The sequence below is a fragment of the Rhinolophus sinicus genome, chromosome 2 (genome assembly GCF_057876585.1).
Source record: "Rhinolophus sinicus isolate RSI-liver-muscle chromosome 2, RSI-T2T, whole genome shotgun sequence".
Taxonomy (NCBI): domain Eukaryota; kingdom Metazoa; phylum Chordata; class Mammalia; order Chiroptera; family Rhinolophidae; genus Rhinolophus; species Rhinolophus sinicus.
In genome coordinates this window covers 171155739-171179337 of record NC_142502.1, presented here as the reverse complement: position 1 = coordinate 171179337, position 23599 = coordinate 171155739, and the positions used below count along the sequence as shown (strand labels likewise).

The 23599-nt window shown below is 40.7% G+C and overlaps 1 protein-coding gene across 1 annotated transcript in view; it reads right to left on the bottom strand.

Moving 5' to 3' along the window:
* Positions 1-23599, bottom strand: part of ALK (ALK receptor tyrosine kinase) — a 641950-nt gene that overhangs the window by 292722 nt on the left and 325629 nt on the right. The window contains exon 4 of the mRNA XM_074331841.2: positions 3821-4022. Within this exon, the coding sequence (XP_074187942.2) occupies positions 3821-4022 (202 nt within the window). The remainder of the gene's footprint in view (positions 1-3820; positions 4023-23599) is intronic.

Below are 23599 nucleotides of genomic sequence, written 5' to 3'. Positions count from 1 at the left end.
TGACATTGAAGGGGGTGAGCTTCCAGAGACGCAAACTGCTGAGGATGTCGAAACCAAAGGATTCTTGAGACTGACACTGACCCCAGAATTAGAGAGGGGACGAGTCTCAATCCTTTGTGCCCCAATTCTGAGCAGAGCGGAGCAGAGCAGATTAAGTAAACCATTAATGGCCTCGTACATTTGCATCCAGCTCGGAGTGCAAAACCCTTCGCATACCCAGTATTGCACTGACTCCACCCACCCCGTGAACAGGCCCGGCATCATCATCCCCACTTTACAGATGGGTAGCCTGAGGTTTGGGAGGGGATGGGAGTTGCCTGAAGTCATAGAGCTCTTTCATAGAACATCCTTTCGTGGATCTTCAAAGGCTGGGCTTTTGGATCTCTTGCACCCCTATAACCCTAACAAATAGGAAGTAGCCAATAAATGATGGTTCATTGAACTGATGATTGAATAGTGAACTATGACTTACAGTCAGGGCTTTGATTCACAGCATAATAATTTTTCTGCTGCACTACTGTGGACCAGCTGAGCTCTTCCAGCAACGGGTAAAAATACTCTGAAGTCAGGCTGGTTAGGTTCAGACCCCCACCCTGTTTAGCTGGTGACTTTGGGCAAGTTATTTAACCTCACTGAATTTCCTCATCTATAAAACAGAAGACCATAACAGTACCTGCTTCCTGGTGTTGTTGAGTATTAAATAAGAAAATGCATGTGAAGTGCACAGCAGTGACTGGCTAGCACATCCAGAAGTGCTGAATAAGTGTTAGCAATAGTTATTATTATTCAAGGGTAGGGACTGGTGTTATGTATCTTTGTAACCTAGGACCTAGTACAGTGGCTGACACATACACATGAGTATAGGGCTCAAGACACTTGTCCACCAACACTGACACTCGTCATGTGACATGAAGCAAGCCCCTTCCTTCTTCTGGGCCTCAGTTCCCACACCTGTCACTTGATGAGGTTGAACCAGGTAAATCCCAGGGTTCCTCCCAGCTCTTAAAAGCTCTATTTATTTCAGTAGTTCTCAATGGGGATGATTTTGCACCCCCCCCCCCCCAGGATATCTGGCAATGTCTGAAGATATATATATATATATATATATATATATATATATATATATATATGATTTTTTTTTGTCATAACCAGGGAAGGTGCTACTGGCATCAAGTGGGTAGAGGCCTGGGGAGCTGGGGACTGCACACAGGACAGTGACCACAGAAAGAATTGTCTGATCCGACACGTCAATAGCGTCAAGGCTGAGCAACTCGGATCTGACTCTACACAAATACCCAGAGCTCTCTGAATTTCTGGACAAGTGCCTGTGTCCTGTAGCTTGCCAAGGTGCCCAGGGCAGTAGAGTTCCTCCACCCAGCACAGAAGTCTAAGCGTTGCCCCTTCAGATGCCCCCTTCCACCCTTACCACATTGATCTTATTGGAGGTGGGGAGGCTGGCTCAGGAATCTTTAATTTAAATTTGGAATCACTCCTGCTCATCCCCAAACTCCAAGATGGCCCTGCCAAGGCTAAGGGGAGAGCATCTCTGCACAGAGATGCACTAGCGCAGCCTGAGGCAAAACCCCTGCAGGTATAGGGGTAGCCATGGGAAAGACATCAAGTCAGTGGCCTGTCCTAGCATCCCCGCTCCCCTTCTCCTGCCTCAACTGCCACCCTCCACAGGGCAGACCACCTCTGCTGATGGAAGAGTCACCAAGGGAAGAAATGCATTGGCCGGCGGGGTGGACCTTGGGACTGGTGGCCAGACGAGCCTCAGGGGATGTTAACAAGCTTCCCACACTGTGCAGTCTTGGTCTCCTCGTTCTCACCACACATAGGGAAGGCTGTCATCACATGCCCCTGGGCTCTTGAGGTGCCAAAGAATCTAGATCATCTCTTTTTGTAAGGTTCCTTCACTTTCCATTTCCTCTTTTCTGAAGCCACCCTTCCCCCTGAGTCCCTGCTGAGAGGCTGTGCATTTCCTGGAAAGATCACAAATGAAGAAAGAAGAGGCCTGCAGTCCATTTTGGGTCACATCACTTCCTATTTTGTCTCTGCCTCAGTTTTCTCATCTGTTAAATGAGAACTCACTTGGTAGTTCTGAGCACAGGAAGATAAGGAGGGGAAACTCTTACCGAGCCCCCATGGCTACTCACACTGAGGAGCTATCGTCCTCCTGATTATGCCATCCAGAGGACCAGACCCTGCTGCTCAGGAAGTGCCAACATGCCTCTGGCATTCTTCCTCTCACTCTCATCCACATTCTTAGCCTACATTTCAGGATTCCCCCAAACTCCACTTTCCCTGTGACATCAGGGAATCCCCTTACCCCTGACCCTCAACGGATTGATTGTGTGAAACCCAGCAGCCTTGAGCAGCACTCTCTGGTCTCTGCCAGTCTTGGTGGGGCAGGAGTGTTGGGTACAAAGGCAGAAGGAACATCTCATGAGCCTGGGCAAACACCCATAGGATGGCACAGTGGCTGAGGCCACCACCAGCCCCGCCCCTGGGTGGGAGACCTTACCATCTGGGCTTCTCACAAGACAGGGAGGCATCAATTTCAATAAATGATCAAAATGATGGGCTGGAGGGAGGCTTGGCCCCAGAGGACAGCGCATCCAAAACTATAGGCAGCCCAGACACCTGACATTTCTGACTTCTGATGAAGAGCGCATGAGGCACTTGGCGGTCCAAAAGGCATGTCAGAGGCAAGAAGATGGATGTGAGTTTATGTCTGGGGAGTGCATCCTTCTTGAAGCTAAGAATTCATTCCTACTGGGATGGTAGCAGCTTGTAGTTTTTTGAAGCACAATAAATACAGATGAGTCAGTAGCAGGGGAGTGGGGTGGAGACTTTCAAGACATTCCTAAGGAAGCTATATAACTTGACTGGAAAAGCAGTAGTCAGAGCTCCCCAGCCCCAGATGCAGCACACCATGGAGGTGGAGCATCGTCATTCAGATGGGGCCTCTCTGCAAGGTCTTTTCTTAGAGAGAAGCTAAGTCTAAGCTTAGCTAGAAATTAGAGATCTTTCTCCTGCAAACATGCCCTCTGTAAGGATCTCTGACCCTTACTGATTAGAAAGTAATCATATCTGGTGCCCCTCATAACTGGGGCCTTCCAATGGTGTTTATCTTATGGAATGAGAAAAGGAAGCAGGCACAGAGATGCCCTAGTTCGAGTTTGCTTTCCAATGTCGCCACTTCTAGAGGCACAACGGATCACTGAGTAAGCAGGGGAGTATCCCCTGGACGCTTAGGGGAGTGCACTGACGTGGGTACTGGTGTGACTTCAGTGTTATGGAAGCCTTAGAGGGTCTAGAACAAAGCTTGTTCCCATCTCTGTTGAACTGATACTGTTGTGGTCTCCCTGATTCTGGGGTCCCACACTCCTGTAGGACCTGCTCGGGTTGCTATAATAGTTTGCTGTTTCCCTTCCTGCCAAAATTTTGCTGGTAAAACCCACTTTCCAGCATATTAAATTACTTTCATTTGGCCTTTTAACACTCCCCTTGGCTGTTTTCTTCTTGGCTCCATCTGGACTTTGGGAAATGAATATCTTTAACACCCACTCATTAAATGCCCACTCTGCCAGCTGGTCCTCTGGCCTCTGGAAGGACTGCCAGCCTGGGTGGCCAGGGGCCCCCACAGATCAGTGTCTGAGATACAACCCAGGGAATATCAGCAGTCATGGCTTAATCAGGACCCTACCCCTTAAAGGGCAACTGCAAGTTTGAAGTCGATGTCATACACTCTGGAAATCGGCAGCCAAAAGCCAAATCACCTTTGATAGAATCGATTTTGGAATGGGAAAGGACTTACCCATGCTTCCCCGGAGTGGGTACCAAGAGAATCTCTCTTCCAGCCTCATTGTGGGGCAGCAGTTGGGCGACGTACCTCCCCGAGGGCTGCAGGTGCCTGTGCACGGAGACGGCCAGTCTGCAGTGCTCGCTGTTGCTCCTCATCCATGGGCTCAAGATGGTGTGCTTGGAGTTGGCTGACGTGTTGAGGAGGAGGAAGGAGCCTGCCAACAGATGGGAAAGTGACTCTGCAGGTGTGTCCAGAGGAAGACAGCAGCAGCTCGACAGCAGGATTTAGAGACCAGTGGCATCAAAGTCCGAGATGCTGGGGGCTTTTCTCTCCTTCTTTGCTCTTCCCTCTCCCTTAGATGGTCTTTGTAAAAACTGAGCCTGAAGCAAGAGAATGGTGACTGGGGACTTGGGCTTTGTAACCAGGCACACCACGGTTCTCACTTTACTACCCCTATGTCTAGCTCTATGTCCTTGCGTGTCAGGTTCTTCACTTGTAAAATGGGATTGAAAACATTTATTTCAGAGAGTGGTTGTAAGGACTATGTGAGATAAGCATGGAGAGCACTTCACCCAGTTTTAGGTAGGAAGGAAGCACCCTATTAACTAATCAATTGTTTTATTTCGATTGTCTTCTAAGTTGAAGTAGAGACAACGGCTCAAAGATTCTTTGCCAGCCAATAGGCACAACTAACAAAGTCCCATAGGAAACAGGGAAAGAATAGTATGTATTACCTAATCCCTAAAGAGTGACCAGAGTGGGAAACCCATCCCAACTGTTAAGACATTCTGATAGATTTACATCCTGGTCTAGGGGGACAGCCTAACAGAATCACTCGCTCCATAAAAGTGCCAAAAGTGGGGCCAGGACATCAGTGCCATCTTGCAAACATCAATGTAGGGTACCTCCACACCCCACAAACCAGGACACTCCGGTTATCCCAGGCCAGCCTATAGGTCATGATTTAAAACAGAGTTGACCCGAGTCCTCTATGTCACATTTAAACCAACTTGGGACTCATTTTATCTCTGCTGGACAATTTAGAGTTTCCCAGCAACGTATGGGTTGGCTCTAGGCTCTCAAATGTTCTGACCAGTTCAAGGTTTTCCTTGAGAGGTGGGTGGCCTGGAAAGGCAGCATTTGGGTCACCTATTGTGTATGTAGTGGCTAAGATCATGGTTTCTGCTCCTTTGTTTACTAGCTGAGCGATCTTGGGCAAAGCATGAACTTTCTCAGGTTTCAGTTTCCTTGTTTATAAAATAGGCTGAGAAGGGTTGGCTAAACTCAGTAATCTCTTAAGATCCATTTCTGCTCTTGAGTCTATGAGTCATGTGAATTTGCAACTGGTCTCCACAGAGAAAGCCCTACAAATCCCCCTTGGGGCTGTGCCTGTGGCAGTTTCCCTCTGGGGCACGCCAACCCTGACTCCAGTAGAACAGGCCAAGTGACCTACAAGAAACTTATATTTGTGGGGATTACTGACAGTATAAAAGCACAGCACCATTTTATTGTTCTGGGCATTCCTTCTGATGCATTAATTTTACTTTCCATGCTCCTGCACTGAAGTTTTGGACCATTAGATGCCGCTCCTCCTGCAGCGGAAGCCTTTTCTATCAAGGTCCCTCACACCGCCAGTGGGAACCAACTGAGTGCTCAGCCTTTTTAGCACCCCCTGTCCCCGCACTGCAAATTAGTCTCCTTCTGCACAAACCCAATTTACCAAGTAGGCAAATGAACTACAGCAGCAGCCTGCAATAGAGAATGATGCAGAAGAAAAAAGGAGATTCCTACGAGAAGCAAAGCATTTTCCAACAAGAAGATATCGGGTCAGGGTTGGAGATTTGCAATACTCTGGAAGTAGGTAAATGTGACATCCGGTTAAAATCAGGAGGGGTCAGCACAAGACTGTTTCTGAGCTGGATGGGGGACACGGGGTCACTGCTAGAAACTGAACCCTCTGTGATTGTTAGGAAGTTTTAGTGTGGCACGTGGGCCTTTGAAAAGTTCTCTGCAACCCTCAGTAAATAAGCTATATTATTACCCTGTTTTATGGTGGGGGAGACATTCTTGTCATGGACACAGAGGTAAAAAAAAAAGAGATTAGAATCAAAACCTCAGAATTAAAAAGGACTTAACAATCATGTAATATAATAATACCCTGGCTTTTCTAGAGAAGCAGATTGGAGCGCAGAATGGGATGACTTGTCCAAAGCCTTACATTCAAAGTCCGGACCAGATTCCAGGTCTCTGCACTCCTAACCAGTGCTCTTAACCTTCTTCGTTTCTCATTATCTCACTGTACCTTTATCCAAAAATATGATCAGGATGCCTTGTGGTCAAGTTGTGTAGCTCAAGAACTCAGAGGAATGGGAAGGGGGAAAGACAGGCAGATGGGTACTGAGCCAAATCCAGTTGTTCGCTGGCTTCCTTACTCATTCCTTTTTGCCCTCAGATTTCATTTATGGGATGCCGACTGTGATCAAACATCCAAGTACTGGCTTTGCTGTGGGGACACAGACATGAACCAGACACAGTTCTGGCCTTCAAGGAAGTCCAGGACCAGGAAGGGTGATGAGATGTCTGCAGTGACTACTATCAAAAGGAGAGGTTCTAAAGCCATCAGACACATACAGGTAAAGCACTTTGGGAGGCTCCAGGAAGGAGACCTTAAGTTCCATTGGGAAGATTCATAAAGAAGATTCCTTTGAGCTAGATTTTAAAGGGCGAGGAAGACAGAGATATTGGCAGAATTGGCTGTGCAGGAATTGAGAGGCAGAGTAAAGGCATAAATGTAGAATGTGTGTAGTGGCGTTTGGCTGCAGAGTTGGGTATATGACGAGGAGAAGGCTGGGAAATAAAACAGGCTAAGGTGGTGGGTGTGTGGGACCAGACCGCAGAGAACATTTAACTCATAGATCTTTGTGGACAATAGGGGGCCAGAAAAGGGTTTTGAACAGGATAGTGATATCATCAGAGTGGTGCTTCAGGAAGATTTATCTGGTATGGTGGGGGTGGGGGGGTCAGTACTGACCCAACCTCACCCTGCACCACCAGTCCCCACCAGGCAAGGATGCGACTACATGCAAATGTGAGGTGTTTGTGAGCAAAGGTGCCATGTTGACGATGGCCTGTGGGTTTCAATGGGGGTTCCAATTCTGTGCTAGATTAAAGTGTATCTGTCCAGACCAGGTGAGAGTTCTAGAAGCACTTCTGGAGACAAGAGTTTTGCTCCAGACACTCTGGGGGCATGGTCTGGGGTTAATGATGAAGCCACACGTGTCACACATAAGGTGTCCTGGTTTGAGGTCCTACTCTAGCATGTGGAAGGTTGGACTGAAACCAATTTTGGAGCTACTGAAGGAAAGAATGTGGGCAAAATAAAGGAGGTGCTCCCTTTCTCAGAAAGCTTACTTACATGTATGTGTGCGTGTGTGCGGGGTTGGACTTGGGGCCCTCTGGCACCACCATTCCTCCTTCCTGGGGGTGGAGACACATCTCAATTCTTTCCTTGTAATTCAGTACCTCAGTAATGGGACTCCTTCGAAGCTGACTGGAAGATGGATGATTTTTCCACTTCTAATATGTGAGATGATGTTTATATGAATTTTATTTTGTACAACTGGACTATCAATAAGAGACTGAACTTAACGTATTTTCACTCTCAATGAAACTCTATGGTTGAGAGCTATCTCTTCATCAGCAGCTTTTCTCCAACAACAAAAAAAAAAAAAAAAAAAAAAAAGAAAGAAAGAAAGAAAAATTCATTTCCTAAGCTCCTTGGGATATTGTCAGTATAAATCTTTTAAAGTCAGTGAGAATTTATCTCTCCTCTCCCTCTTTTCTGTTTCCTGTTTATTTTACTCACAATAGCTTGGAGCTATGTGAAGGCTCCTGGGGTCCCTTCTAATTAAGAAGGATGGGCTGGCAGCTCACAGACCACCCTCGGTGTGGGCCATGGGGGAGTGATGAAGCAGATCAAAGAGCCCTGCTTATGTGGTGCCAGGATAGTGTTTTCCTTAGTATTTTGGGTTGTATTGATATGTTCAATGATTAAACATGAAATGGTTATTACTTTTACCTTTGGTCACCGTGATAGGGATGTGTTGCTCTCCTCTCAGCAAGCAGGGCTCAAATTACAAGCCAGAAACCAAGGACCATGAAGCCTGAGGTCAGACAGACTCTTTCATATCCAGGCTCTGTCTCTATCCAGTTCTAGGCTTTAGACAAATTGTTTAAACTCTTTAAACCTTAGTTTGTTCAAATTCAATATGGGTATAGCCTGCCTCACATGGCTATTGTGGAGATTAAATTAAATAACATACATGAAGTGGCCAATACAGTAGGTGTGTGATAAATGGTGACTTCCTGCTTCTAGGGGTGTCTTGGTAGGGAGCTCCTTTTATCTGTCACTAAACTTGGAATCAGAAGGACTAAATTTGCACCCTAGTGTCGCCAGTACCAAGCTTCCTTTGTTTGTAAAATCAAAGGGTTGGACAGTCTCTCTAAGGATCCTTACGGATCCTTAAGGCTCCAAACCGTCCAAACTATCTGCATGCCCAGAATGTTATCAATTGAAAGGAACCTTGTCAAGTCTCCAAGCCCCCAAGTCCTAAAGACTTCTTCTCCTAATTCACCTCTCTGGGGTTCTCTATACCAAGTTTCAGTCAATTAGACAAATAATCTGTGAACTGTGATTCGCCGCCCTGCTTCCTCTCTTCCAATTTACACAAATCCATCTCTCGGAAGGGCTCCTGCCTCAGAATAATTTGTTTCTGTAGATGCTTTTGCTATAAGGTTAGTGCCACTTCTAAATGTCTGGGATAACACGATGCTGGCCTAGCCACGTGGCAGGTACTCAATGCCTTTTAAAAATCAAAGTTATATTTATATTTATATTTATATTTATATTTATATTTATATTTATATTTATATTTATATTTATATTTATATTTATATTTATATATAAATAAATATATATAAATATATGTATATAAATATATATATGTATAAAACTGATTTTTTTGTGTTTTTTTTTAAATTTTATTTTATTAAATTTATTGGGGTGACAATTGTTAGTAAAAATTACGTAGATTTCAGGTGTACAATTCTGTATTACATCATCTATAAATCCCATTGTGTGTTCATCACCCAGAGTCAGTTCTCCTTCCATCACCATATATTCGATCCCCCTTACCCTCATCTCCCGCCCCCCTTACCCTCTGGCAACCACTAAACTATTGTCTGTGTCCATGAGTTTCTGTTTCTCATTTGTTTGTTTGATTTTTAAAAGGCATTGAGTATGCATACATACATACGCGCGCGCGCGCGCGCACACACACACACACACACACACACACACACACACACACACACACTGGCAAGTAGTAAAATTGTTCCAAATAGTTCATCATAATAATTATAATCATCCCCAAATCATGCTCCTTTTCCCGAGTCCCAAAAATATTTTTAAGGATTTCTCATTTCTTTTGGTGGCTGCCTTCAGGATCCTAAATATTATGGCACAGTAAGAAAAATGATACCATCCTCTTTCTAATACTTGATCGTTAAAATCCCTTTTTGCTTTTTTATTACTTACCTTGTTAACTTTCCATGGCAAATTTATCACTTGTTCCGTCAGCTTTAGCCAGACTCTCCTCCCTAGAAGATGAGGCTCTGAGTCTTCCCACCCTCCTCTGCACTTTCCCTTTTCCACGGCTGCCTCCCAAGTCAGCTGCGCTTTTCTTTTCCATTGTCAAGGTTGTGTGAGAATGATTAAGTCTTGTGCTTTGTATACAGGTTGAGGCTAAACATCGAAAATCAATAAGCAGAGCTTTTATACTGATAGCTATATATGTTTTCACTGCGGTGAATGAGGGCTATAGTTATAATCTCTTCTATAGATCCAATGATACATCTCACTCCACGGAAAATGTTTCCAGCATCAAGGTCAAATGAATATTCCCTCTCGTTCTCTCATTGTCACTTCTCAAAATTGTGGTGCATTTTAATTTTCCTTATATTTGTACTTTCTTGCAGTTTGTTTTCCCAGAAATGTCTAGCTGCTATTTTCTTTTCCTTTTTTTTCTGTCTGCCTTCTTTCTTTCTTATTTCTATTTTTATTTCTTATTTTTTATTTATTTTCTATCTATCTTATTTTTTATTTATTTTTGCTATATCACTAACACTTCTATATCTTCCTTGGAAAATCTTTCTCTTCTTCTTGAAGACATTGACTACCTGTTTTAATTTGCACCAATTGCTTTCTGGTCCTCCAGTAAAGCTATTATTCTGTAATTTATTTTCACTGGGACTCTTCCATTAGTCCCACCATCCTCAGGAAACTTCCTCAGGGGGAAATCTCTTTGTGGATCTCTGAATACCTGAAATATTTTTATTTTGTCTTCACATTAGTTGATAACTTTCCTGGCCATAGTCTCTAGATTAGAAATTGTGCCTCAGAAATTTGAAGGCCTACCTTCGTGTTGTCCAGCATCTGTGTGACTGAGAAGTCTGAGGCTGGTTTTATTGCTAATTTCTTTGTAGCCAATCTGTTTTTCTCTTTTTGGAAGCTTTCAGGATCTTTCTTTGTGCTGAAATTTCAATATGATGCATCTAGGTATGGATCTCTTCAAAAATTCCTCTGTGGCCTTTGGTGGGCTCTTTCAATCAGAAAACACATCTCTCTTTTATCTCTGATAAATCTGTTTTATTATTTCTCTGATACTTTCATTCCCCCTTTTCTCAGTCTTGACTCTTTCTGAAGAGCTTTATCTTTCAAGTTAACCTTTGTTATTTAAATTTATCTTTATTTTCCCTGGGGTCAATTTTGTACATTGATATTTGTTTTACATGCTGCCAGCTACTCATATTATTAAAAAAAGAGACAACAGGCCCAACGTGGAGTCACTTGTGCTAAGCCCCACATCACAAACCGAGACTTAATACCTAACTGAATCATGGTTTTAGCCTCTCCCGGGAATGGAACTTTAAATCAGTCAATCTGGAATTTCCTGGTCAGCATTAGGGATGTAATCTGCCTGACAGATGTTGCTTTCCTCTACAGGATAGATAGTACCCTTACAACAAACAAACGGCTTTTTGCTACTATAACTTCCCTGTCCTGTGAGCTTCTGAATCTAAAAGTCTTTCATTTTGTATAGCTCTTCAGAGCTCCTTTCTATTTGCTAGATGGGATGCTGTCCGATTCATAAATCATTGAATAAAGCCAACAAGATTAAAATTCATTCATTTGAATTGTGTTTTTTAACAATATATTGGGTGATCCTGAGTCAGCCTCTTATATTTAAACAGGAGCGACTAGGAACATTGATAGGAACTTCTGTGTACGCAGATGATGCTTATTCTCTGTGTCAGAATTGGCCTGACGGCCGGGGTCAGGGTCAGGCCACTTTCAGAGGTTTGCTGTCCATGTTGGCCTCATGGGCACAAACACTCTGCTTCCACTAGCAGCCCTAGATCTTTCAGTCCACTTGGATTTATATAAAAGATCTCCCCTTTTCTTTGCCTTGTAGTTAAGCATCCTGTTACCTTGTAGTCTGGAAAATGGAGTTAAAAAGGGACTGGAGACCATAAGGATTAACCACACCAGAGGAATTTCATTTTTCCTCCTGAGCCTCATCCTCCTTTCCAGAGGGTCCCTTACCATTACTCGCGTGGTGCCTCCCCACAGATGGGCTCCCTCCTTGCACTAAACCTCTTTTGCATCTTTTCAGCTATGACCACTTTATTTCTTCCATCAATAGCTTTCATCTCCTCTTTGTGCCCTAGAAATCACTCATGGCTCCCCTCTGCTCTGTTTGCTATTCAGACTGTGTTCCTCCCTTGAAACCTTTATTATTAGTACTTTAGTGGGATTGAAGGAGGGGAGACAAATATGTGCTCAATCCACCATTAAGAAGCAGAAACCTCTTAATCATATTCTTTGAGTGAAAATATGAATAAACAAATGCATAGATGGACAGATTTCCATCTCAATAAATCCCACACGATCCTGGCACCACTGGCAATTGTCCATATTGCAATTAAACTATTAGATCATTATTGTAAACGATTACTCATTCAAGTGGTCACAATGCTATTCATATTAGGTGGGACCTAAGTAAGGAATAGCAGAAGTTTAATGGGTTGAAATATAAACAGAAGGAGTGCCGTGGGGTGCATACAAGCCTCTACCACTAGATGCAGTGGCAGGGAAGGATGCTCCACAGAACACCAGCCCCACAAGGTGTTAATAGGTATTATGAGAAAGCTCTGGGATCAAGTAAGTTTGAAGATTATTGGGTTAAACAAAAATAAACAGGCTCTTTCACTGCAGGATTTCTTACAACCTTAATATGACAATAAAAGTTGTGACTCTTCAAGAGTGGAATATAAAATGAAGATTTCTCCAACTCCTCTGGGCACAGAACTTCTGCCATTACGTACAAGGTACCATGTAATAGGCTTTGGAAACCCTCTACTACTCTATTTCTGCTCTAGAGACCATTTACAAGAAGCAAGAAAGGAAAAAATAGATGACTGGATAAAGAATGTGTGGTATATATACACAATGGTATACGACTCTGCTATAAGAAATGATGAAATACCGCCATTTGCAACAACATGGATGGATCTTGAGATTATTATGCTAAGCGAAATAAGTCAGAAAAAGTCGAGAACCATATGACTTCATATGTGGGATATAAAACTGAAAGCAACAAAAGAACAAGACAAACAAATAAAGAAACAAAACTCATAGACACAGACAACAGTTTGTGGTTACCAGAGGGTAAAAGGGGAGGAGGGATGGTAGATGAGGGTAAAGGGGGTCAAATATATGGTGATGGGAGAACTGACTCTGGGTGGTGAGCACACATTGTGATCATAGATGACGTATTACAGAAATGCACACTTGAAACCTATGTAATTTTACTAACCATTGTCACCCCAATAAATTTAATTTAAAGAATGAAAGAAAAAAATATCATGAAAAAGGGTATTCTAGAGGGGAAATAATATATCTGTATCTATATGTATATCTACATTTATATCATCTCTTAAATCTTAAATCTTTTCTGTTTGTCTGACTTTCAAATTGTCCTCTCAAGAACTAAGTTCCTTATGGCAGAATCATGCTTTCGGAAAGGCTCCTCTGAGTTACTGCACTGGTCTCTCTACCTGAGGTGACTTACAAATGCTACATTCCATATATGACCTTCAGAACATCAGAGCTAGAAACAAACACGGTAGTCACATAGCTTAATCCCTTGCTATACTGGGAAGAAAACCAAAAAGCAAAGAAATTAAGGGCTTGCCTAAGGTCACTCAGCATATTAGTGGTGGATCTGTGCTTAGAGGCAAGGTTTTCAGGCTCCCTGTCCAGTGGAAAGCCAGGTATCTGCCTGCCCGTGATAGAAATCCGTGATGTCTTCAGTCAAATGTCCTATGGCTTGGTCCCCAGTTGCCCAAGATATCACTTTCCTTTCTTTTCACTCTCACAGCTCTGAGGATCAGGCCCAGTAGATGATCTCAAGCCCATCCATCCGACTGTCCCTAGAGGTCACAGGCTAACGCTGGGGCAGGTGGGACCCAGGCATACAAGTCCTCCTCTGAAAATCACTCATGGGATCTTAGCGTGGTCCCCAATTGCTAGGCAGTATTTGAGGGTCTCCTGTGTTCATGTGGTCTCATGAAGTGGCCAAAGCAAATTGGGGCCACTGCAAGAGATCCCTTATTGTTTATTTTTCAAATTCTAATTCTACTACCTATGTAGCCTCAACTCAGGTGTTAGATCTGAGAGAATTTTGAAATTCAGAGGAAAGAAAAGCGGGGATCATCCTCACTGACATGGTTTGCCTCACGGTGGGATAATTTAGGACTCCAGAACATCAGAGACCTAGACAGAGCTCTTGGAAGCCATTTAATCCAACCTTTCTACCTTTCAGGTGAGGACATTCAGTACAATGCGGTGAAGGGATATGCCTGGGTTCTGTCCGGGCAGCTGAGCTGTGTAAGGACCCAGCCCGGCCCCTCCAGTCCCTGCCCTGTGCAGTTTACCGTCTCACTCTGCCATCGTGTCAAATGTTTGGAATTAGCTCTGCTACCCTCTGCCACCAGGACTTAAATTTAATGCTTTTCTGCACCTTCTTTGGGAAGCACTTTGAAAAGAAAATGGTATCAGTGTTTGAGATCAATGATTAGAAAAACCAAGTCTGTTCATTAAGGGAGTGAAGGGAAGTAGAGGGAGTTGACTTTTCTTGACAGTGTTATTCATCTTAACATAATGAGTTCAGTTGTAACCTAAAGTAGTAGTACATTTGCTTGTTTGGTGGCATGCTGTAAACTACCTCTCGGGTCCAATTTAATTGAGGCAAAAGTTTCCTAGAAATGGTAAAATATACTTATGCTTGTGTGTATATAGAAAATATATGTATATTTGTGTGTGTGTATATATATAGCTATATCTATTACATACATACATATATGTACACTTGACCCTTGAACAACATGGGCTCAAACTGCACCGGTCCACTTACACAGGGAGCTTTTTCAATTGACCAAAGTTCAATAGATTCACACAGTTCAAACCTTCCTGGTTCAATGGTCAACTCCATGGTTGGGAATTCACATACGGGATGGCTAAAGGTAGTTACATGGATTTTTGATTGTGTGGGAGGTCAATGTTCAAGGAGCAATTGCATATGTATGTATCTGTGCGTATGTTAAATTGCTCCCCTTTTAGATCTCTGACCCTGTTAAGGAGAATAAACCTTTTTAGGGAAGACACATAGGTTGTGTGTGTGTGTGTGTGTGTGTGTGTGTGTGTGTGTGTGTGTGTGTGTGTGTTTAACCAACAGGTTTGATTTAGGAAAAAGGGAAAAGCCAGTATAATCTCTAAATACTGCATGTGTCCTCCTGCGGTGCCAGAAAAAAAAAAAGACAGATAAAATAATAAAAGGCAAAGCAAAATAAATAGAAACAGAAGCTAAAGTGTTGAGAAACCTTTTCTTTCCCTAAGAGCTCATTTTGATAATCCTTAAGGCACATAGAAAAGCACCCGATCTGACGAGTGGGAGAAAGGAGAAGCCCAATGAAAACGAGACCATTGATTTAATTCAATGAGAAATGGGAGGAAGGAGAGCTAGTATCTGCTGCAGGTGGGGTAAGGAAGGGAGTTAGGGGACCAGAGTGCCTTTGGTGTAACAAAATCCACTTTGGAGACAGAGAAGCATTTCCCTTTTCCATATAGGTTCTTAGCTCTGGAAATCAGATTGCTTAATTTTCGCTTTAAGTCTCCGATATCAAGGTATAAAAATCTTCCATGTTCTTAAATTTTGCTAAGAGGTAGCAGATTTCACTACCTTTTCTGTGAATTTCATTGCTTTTCTTAAATTAAAATTTTAAAAAAGCAATTTTTCACCCATGCCTTATTATTACAAGGTCCCAGCCTTGTAATAGTAAGTTCTGACATGCCATGTACTGTGGCTCTCAGACACACTGTTTAGTGGGTCTAGTGCCCAGTACAACGACAGAAGCAAGCACAAAACATGGGGAAACATTGACGACAATCAAACCATGTAGCTGAAGAGCAACTGTTTTACCCGCATGCCACTCTGGGAGAGCTGCATGGAGCACCAAGAGGCCATCCTCCCAATTCTTCGTTTTTCATAAAAAGAAACACATGTGGAAATTAAGGTACATGCCTGAGGCAGGCTGGGCATGGCAAGATGGCTAGACTGAGTTCTCAAAGGTTCTAGGATGATCTGGGTTTCCTCTAAGTGGTTTTTCTACTTCTCACCTACCCTCTCCCCATATACCTTGAGCAGTGAGAGCCATTGTCCTAAATATAATTTAATTAGTCGCTCAGTGGTTTCAAACTCCTCAAAGGCTTCCCACTGACCACAGATTAAAATCTGAATTCCTTATTATGATCTACAAGGAAGATCAGAGGGGAACTGACCTGTAGCAGACACCATACATTGGCTTACTCAACTTCCTGACCAACTTTCTTCTTTCTTGCCTTTCTCTTTTATTGAGACTGGAAGTTAAAAAAAAACAACAAAAAAAAGAAAATGATTTGATTCGATCGGCTTTTCTTGTAGAAGACACGAGTGGTCATGGGACACAGTTCTGGCCAATGAAATGTAAGCAGAATTGGGCTCATAGGGTTACCAGAGTTAGCAAATAAAAATACAGCACACCCAGTTAAATACGAATTTCAGACAAATAAATATTTTTTAAAAATACAAATAGTATCAAAAAACATTATTTGTTGTTGATCTGAAACTCACATTTAACTGGCAACCCTATACGCTGGAGGGTTTGGGGGAAAACTCCCTTCTCTGCTGCTTTCTTCTTGCCTAGAATATGGACAGATGTGGCAACTGTCCTGTGATCATGAAGTGAGAAGCATGACACACGGAATAGAAAGGTAACGAGAGCTGAGTCACTAATGGGATTGGACGTCCGCCTCATTGCCTGTCTCTGGTCTTCTTAGGGGGAAAATAAAACTCAACCCCCAAGACTTTGATGTGACTAAGCCCCTGTAGCGAGGGCTCCTGTTGTCTTGCAGCGGATGCTCTGCGAGCAGGGATCTTTTCTGTCTTGGGCCAGCTGCCTCGTGCCCAGTACAATGACAGGGACAATGCTTCCTCAATAAACATTTGCTGAAAGGATAAAGAAATAAAACAAGCAGGTAATTTACTTGTTTCTTTATATCTTATCTAAAATAGTGTCCTTCTTATTTACATTGGGGAGAATGTTTTCCCATTTGAACTGACTGGTAGCTATAGAAGGGGTATTATTTGCAACACAAATCCATTTTTCAAATGCTCGTAAGTTTGGACTCTTAAGATCAGTGTTTTTCAAATTGTGGTTTGTAACCAATTCGTGGGCCATTAATCAATTTAGTGGGTCATGACCGGCATTAAATAAAAAGGAAAAGAAGGAGAAGGAGGAGGGGACCAGGAGGTGAAAAAAAATAGAATGAAATTTAAAATATCCATATTGTAATTTTCCTTTGGGAAATAATGGCTGCTAATCTATATGTGCCTACACACATTTATGTGTACCATATCATTATGTAAAATATATTTCTTACTGTGGATCACGGTTTTAAAAATTGAAAGGCTTGAGATGAGTATTGTTCAAATTTCAAAAGTCCATATACGGAAATTACACTGGCTCAGTTCATGTCCCTGAGCCACCTCTCATTAGCTGGGTGACTTTGGGAGGAAAAGTAATCTATCTGGACAGCATTTTATCATTTATAAAATTCTCTCATACAAACAGTCTTATAACAACTCAGTGAAATAGATGTTATCCCCAGTTGCAGCTGTGTCTAATATTGCAGCCACCAGCCACATGTGGCTTTGAGTACTTGAAATGTGGCTGATGCAACTAAAGAACTGAATTCTTCACTTTATTTAATTTTAATCAATTTAAATTGAAAAATTGAAACCTGATTTAATTATTGGAAAAATATGTTTGCAACAATTTGGGTATGTGAATATAATTTTTCAACTATACATTTTATGGACTACAGATCAAATAGTTCAGATAAAATTTTAGCCTCCAAATTCAAATGCACTGTAAGCATTAAATACTCTCTGGATTTCAAAGATTTAGTATAGAAAAAACACAATATTTCATGAATAATTTTTATATTGATTGCATGTTAAAGTGATATTAGAGATATTGAGTTAAATGAAATATATTACTAAAATTAAGGTCACCTGTTTCTTTTTACTTTTTGCATTGTGGTTTCTAGAAAATCCAAAATTACATTTTTGGGTCATACTATATTTCTCCTGGACAGCACTTCTCTAAGGATTAATAATGTGTCTTGCCCTAGGCCACTTGATGAGTAAGTGCTTCAACCACTATGACAATCCAGGTCACTTGACTCATCCCCTTGAACTGCAAGTCACCTCTCCCTAGGCCTGGCTGTCCTTATCTTTAAAATTAGTGAGTGAATATGGCCATTTTAACTATGTTGATTCTTCCAAATCATGAACATGGGTTATCGTCCCATTTCTTGGTGTCTGCTTCAATTTCTTTGAATAATGTCTTATAGTTTTCAGTGTATAGGCCCTTCACATCCTGTGTTAAGTTTATTCCTAGGTATTTTATTCTTTTTGTTACTCAAAAACAATATACAGACTTAATGTAATCCCCTTCAAAATCCCAATGGCATTTCTTAAAGAAATAGAATAAAAAATCATCAGATTTATATGGAATCACAAAGGATCTTGAATATCCAAAGCAATCCTGAGAAAAAAGAACAAGGCCAGAGGTTTCATACTTCCTGACTTCAAATTATACTACCAAGCAACAATAATCAAAACAGCATGGTACTGGCAGAAAAACAGACAGACCAATGGAACAGAACTGAGAACCCAGAAATAAACCCCCATATACATGGGCAAATAATTTTTGACAAAGGAGTGAAAAACACAATGGAAAAAAGAAAGTCTCTTCAATAAATAGTGCTGGGAAAATTGGACAGCCACATTCAAAAGAATGAAACTAAACTGCTGTCACCACATACCAAAATTAACTCAAAATGGATCAAAGACCTAAACAAAAGACCTGAAACAATAAACTGAATAGAGGAAAGCGTAGGTACTAAACTTATGAACCTTGGATTCAGAGAGGATTTTATGAATTTGACTTCAAAGGCAAGAGAAGTAAAAGCAAAAATAAATGAATGGGACTATATCACACTAAAAAGTTTTGCATAGCAAAAGAAACCATCAACAAAACGAAGTGGCAACCAACTAAATGGGAGAAGATATTTACAAACAACACCCCCTTAAGGGGCTAAGATCCAAAATATATAAAGAACTCATATAGCCCAACAACAAAAAAACAAACAATCCAATTAAAAAATGGGCAGAGGACCTGAATAGACACTTCTCCCAAGAAGACATACAAATGGCCAACATATATATGAAAAGATGTTTAACTTCACTAGCTATTCAGGAAACGCAAATCAAAACCACAATGAGATATCACCTCACACCTGTTAGAATGGCTGTTATCAACAAGACAAGTAATAACAAGTGTTGGAGAGGCTGTGGAGAAAAAGGAACCCTCACACCCTGCTGGTGGGAATGTAAATTGGTGTAGCCACTATGGAAAACAGTATGGAAGTTCCTCAAAAAGTTAAGAACAGAATTTCCATATGACCCAGCAATCCCCCTTCTGGGTATCTGCTTCAAAAATCTGAAAACATTTATCTGTAAAGATATATGTACCCATATGTTCATTGCAACATTATTTAGAGTGGTTAAGACATGGAAATAACCAAAGTGTCCTCCCATAGAAGATTGGATAAAGAAGATATGGTACATATATACAATGGAGTATTACTCAGCCATAAAAAAGACGAAATACTGCCATTTGCGACAACATGGATGGATCATGCTAACCAAAGAAGTCACACAGAAAAAGTTGAGAACCATAAGATTTCACGCATATGTGGGATATAAAACTGAAAGTAATAAACGAACAAAACAATCAAAAACTCATAGACACAGACAACAGTTTACCAGAGGGTAAGGAGGGGAATTATAGAAAAGGGTAAATGGGTTCAAATATATGGTGAGAGAAGGAGAATTGACTTTGAGTGGTGAATACACAATGCAATATACAGGTTATGTGTTATAGAATTATGTACTTGAAAACTATATAATTTTACTGACCATTGTCACCCCAATAATTTTAATTTTAAAAATTGGGAATAATAAGAGATACAAGAAAAAAAAAATCAGGGTGTAAAGTGGAGGATGATAAAAATGATAATGAGTGACTAACATGTCCTGGGCACCAGGTTTATGTTTTACATGGTTTACTGCATTTGATTTTACAACAACCCAATAAGGTAGCTATATGATCATTACATCCACTTTTTAGATGAGGAAACTCAGGCTCAGAGATGTCAATAACCTGCTCACGGTGGTATAGACAGAGAGGCCCAGAGCCTAGGAAGTACACACAAATTCCTGAACACCTGAGGCCTTTCCCTCGACCGTGCCTCTCACAGAAGCAGCTGAGCTCTGTTTAGGTAACATGTAGCTGTATCTCCCAGAGTCCTGTTAGATTAATTTCCTTTGGGAAATAATGTCTGCTGATCTGGCTGCTGATTCTAACACCATACAGTAGAAATTTCCAAGCTCCAATCTCTGAATATATAGATAAGGCTCAAGAAGGTGACTTTGTTTCTAAAAAATTTGCAGCCAGAAAATGGAAATATGGGCTTTATTACTCTGGGTGCTAATTTAAAGATCTATTTGCAATGTGAAACTAAATTTCAATAACAGCCTTCAAATATATGGACAAATCATACTTTCCTGGTGAAATAATTTTTCTTTTGTTATAAGCATTGTGTATGCTCATTAAATACAGTTTAGGAAATAATTGGTAAGAGAAAACAATTTATCTGTAGTCCTACTACTCAAAAGTCCTATTTTTTTCATTCCTCCATATTCATAGGATTTTTAAAATTTATAATTCCACTACATACGCATATATTTTATAACATTTACTTTCACTTAAAATTATGTCATAAGCATTTTCTGTGTTCCTATGTAGGCTTTGCAAACATACTTATAAAATATTTGTATCATATTCCAATAAGTGGACATGGCATTTAAACTATTTCTTTTGTTTAGACAGTAAATTGTTTCCAATTTTTTGCTGTTGTAGATAAACTTCTTCTCCTGCTCCTCTCAATATTACAGCCTATCTGGAGGGTATTCCACCAACAGGTATCAAAACCCTTAAACTGTGCATATTCTTTAATCCAATAATTCCCTTTCTAGGAATTTGCTTTAAAAAAAAAAAAAAAAAAAAAAAAGAGATATCTATAAAGACTGCTTTGCAAAGTTTTTCAACATTATTTATGTGAGCAAATATTTAGACATAGTAAATGTTGGACATAGGGGATTAGCTAAGTAATGTATGGTGTATCCATGCAATAATACACCGTAAGACATGCTGTCTTAAAGAATTGGTGAGAATTATAAGTATTAACAATAATAAATAATAACAATAGCTTTCTGTTACTGAGTACCAGGCACTATGCTTATATCAGAATCTAATTTAATCCTCAGCAACCCATGTGTTTGGTGCTATTATTATCGTCTGCTTTGTACATATGCGGAAACAAGCTTAGAGGGTTGAATGATGTCTCAGGCCACACAGCTGGTAACCCAGCAATGGAACTAAGACACAAACCTGGTGCTCTATCTCCAGGGCTTAAACCCTTAACCACAATGCTCTATTTATAGGATGTTTACCATCTATCATTAGATGCAAAAGGCAGTTACAAAACAGCATGGATAGTGTGACCCCAGTTGAGTCAAATATAACATATATGTGAATATGTACATGAAAAAAGAAGACATTTGAGAGTACTCACCAACAGGTAAAACGGGTAACTCTGGATGGTAAAATATTTTTCTACATACTTTTTTGAATTTACAAAAACATCTGTTACTTTTTTTGTATTTTTTTGTAGTAAAATACACAGAACATAAAATTTATCATTTTAACCATTTTAAGTGTATAATTCAGTAATATTCACAATGCTGTACAGCTATCACCATTATCCAATTGCAGAACTTCATCATTCCAAACAGAAACTCATCATTACTCTCCTTCCCCGGGCCTAGTAACCTCTATTCTACTTCCTACCTAGGAATTTGATTACTCCAGGTACCTCATATAAGTGCAATTATATAGTATTCATTCTTTTGAAATTGGCTTATTTCATTTAGCATAATTTCTTCAAGGTTAATCTACGTTGCAGCATATGTCAGAATTTCATTTCTTTTTAAGGTTGAATAATATTCCATTGTAGGTATATACCACATTTTGTTTATTCATTCATCCGTTGATAGACAGTTGGGTTTTTTCTACCTTTTGGCTACTGTGAACAATGTTGTCATGAACATGAGTATACAAGTATCTGTCTGGGTCCCTGCTTTCAATTCTTTTGTGTCTATACCTAGAAGTGGACTTTATGGGTCATATGGTAATTCTAAGGGTGACCTTTTGATTAACTGCCAAACTGTTTTCCACAGTGCTACACCATTTTACATTCTCATCAACAATGTGCAACAATTCAAATTTCTCTTCCTAATCTCCAAAATTTGTTACTTTACTTTTTTAAAAAATAATTGCCACCCTAATGGATACGAAGTGGTAGGTCGTGTGGTTTGGATTTGCATTTCCCTGATAACTACTGATACTGAGCATTTTTTCATGTGTTTATTGCCCATTTGTATATCTTCTTTGGAGAAATGTCTATTCAAGTCCTTTGCCCAATTTTTAATTGGGTTGTTTGTTTTCATTTGCTCTATCTTAAATAAGAAAATAAACCACAGTGACTTTTATGCAGAATTTAAAAAAACACATATCTAATTGTGTCCTTTCCCTACTTTTATACACCCTGCTGCCTCTGGGATGAAATTCATGCTGCCAAAGGACAGGCCAGCCCGGCTCCCTCTGCAGCCTCGCCTCTGCAGCCTCGCCTCTGCAGCCTCGCCTCTGCAGCCTCGCCACCTGACACCCGATGCTGCAACAATTCCAACCTCCTTGCAGACAGCCTATTGCAGAGATTGCCTTCCCTTCTTTTCTTTCTCCTCCTTGCTCTTCTTCGTCTCACTCGATTCTAATCACCCTATAAGACTCAGCTCAGGATCATTTGTTCAAATAATCCCTCCAAACACTCCCGGATGAGCAATGGTCTTACTCCTGCATTCGCCACATGTTGTGGACGCCTCACTTAATGATGGAGTTACCTCTTTCTCTCCTGCACAGGACACACTAACTCATTGAGAGTAAGGGTGGGCCTTCGCCATCTGCATATACCAATTCCTAGCCCAGAGAAGCTCAATGTTTGCTTATCAGGACTGAACTCTTGATGTACATTAACTAATAGCTTACCAAGAAGGCTTTCTATTTTGTCTGTCAGTAATGCACAGAGGTACCTGTTTCATTGAACTCTTGCCTGCACTTGGGATTATAACATTTATTGTTTCAATTTGCATTTCTTTAATTACTAGTGAGGTTGAATTGCTTCCCCATATGTTCCGTAATTTGTTATTTTCCTCTTTTGTGAATTGTCTGTGTATTTCTTTTGTTCTGTTATCTATAGGAAGCTTGGTGTTCTCCTCATTGATTTGTAATAATTCTTTAAAGTGAGGCTATTAACCCTTTGTCTGTTATATTTGCTAAAAGAAAGTTCTCCCATTGTTTCTTTGTCATTTAATTTTGTTTTTAATGTAAAATATTTCAGCAATTTTACACTATCCAATCTTATATATTAAGTTTAACGACTTGTCTTTTGATATTAATGAACTTGAATATTTTATAATGGCTTTCCATAGTATTACTTTCAATAATATTTGATAAGAATAATCACTGCATTTAAAGGTATACCAGTTGCTTTATGGGTCTTTCAATGAAACTTTTAAGCATAACTGTATTCCTAGAAATCATTAAGTGGAAAAAACAAAACAAAACAACAACAACAAAAAACCCCAGGAAAATCTAAGTTAAGTCATTGAATTTTGTATTGTAAATTGAGGTTTCTTTAGGACTTCCTTAGCTATTAGAGCTAGGGAAAGAAAAAAGCTCTAAATTTCAAGTGAGATCTAAATTGCAAAGCAATGGTCCTGCCAGGAGATGAGGGTTTAGGAAAGAGCTTGCAAATCATCAGCCCTCAGTGCCCGTTGTCTATAGGGTGGCCTTCCTTTGGCCCAAGCATTGGTCAGCACTGGCTTT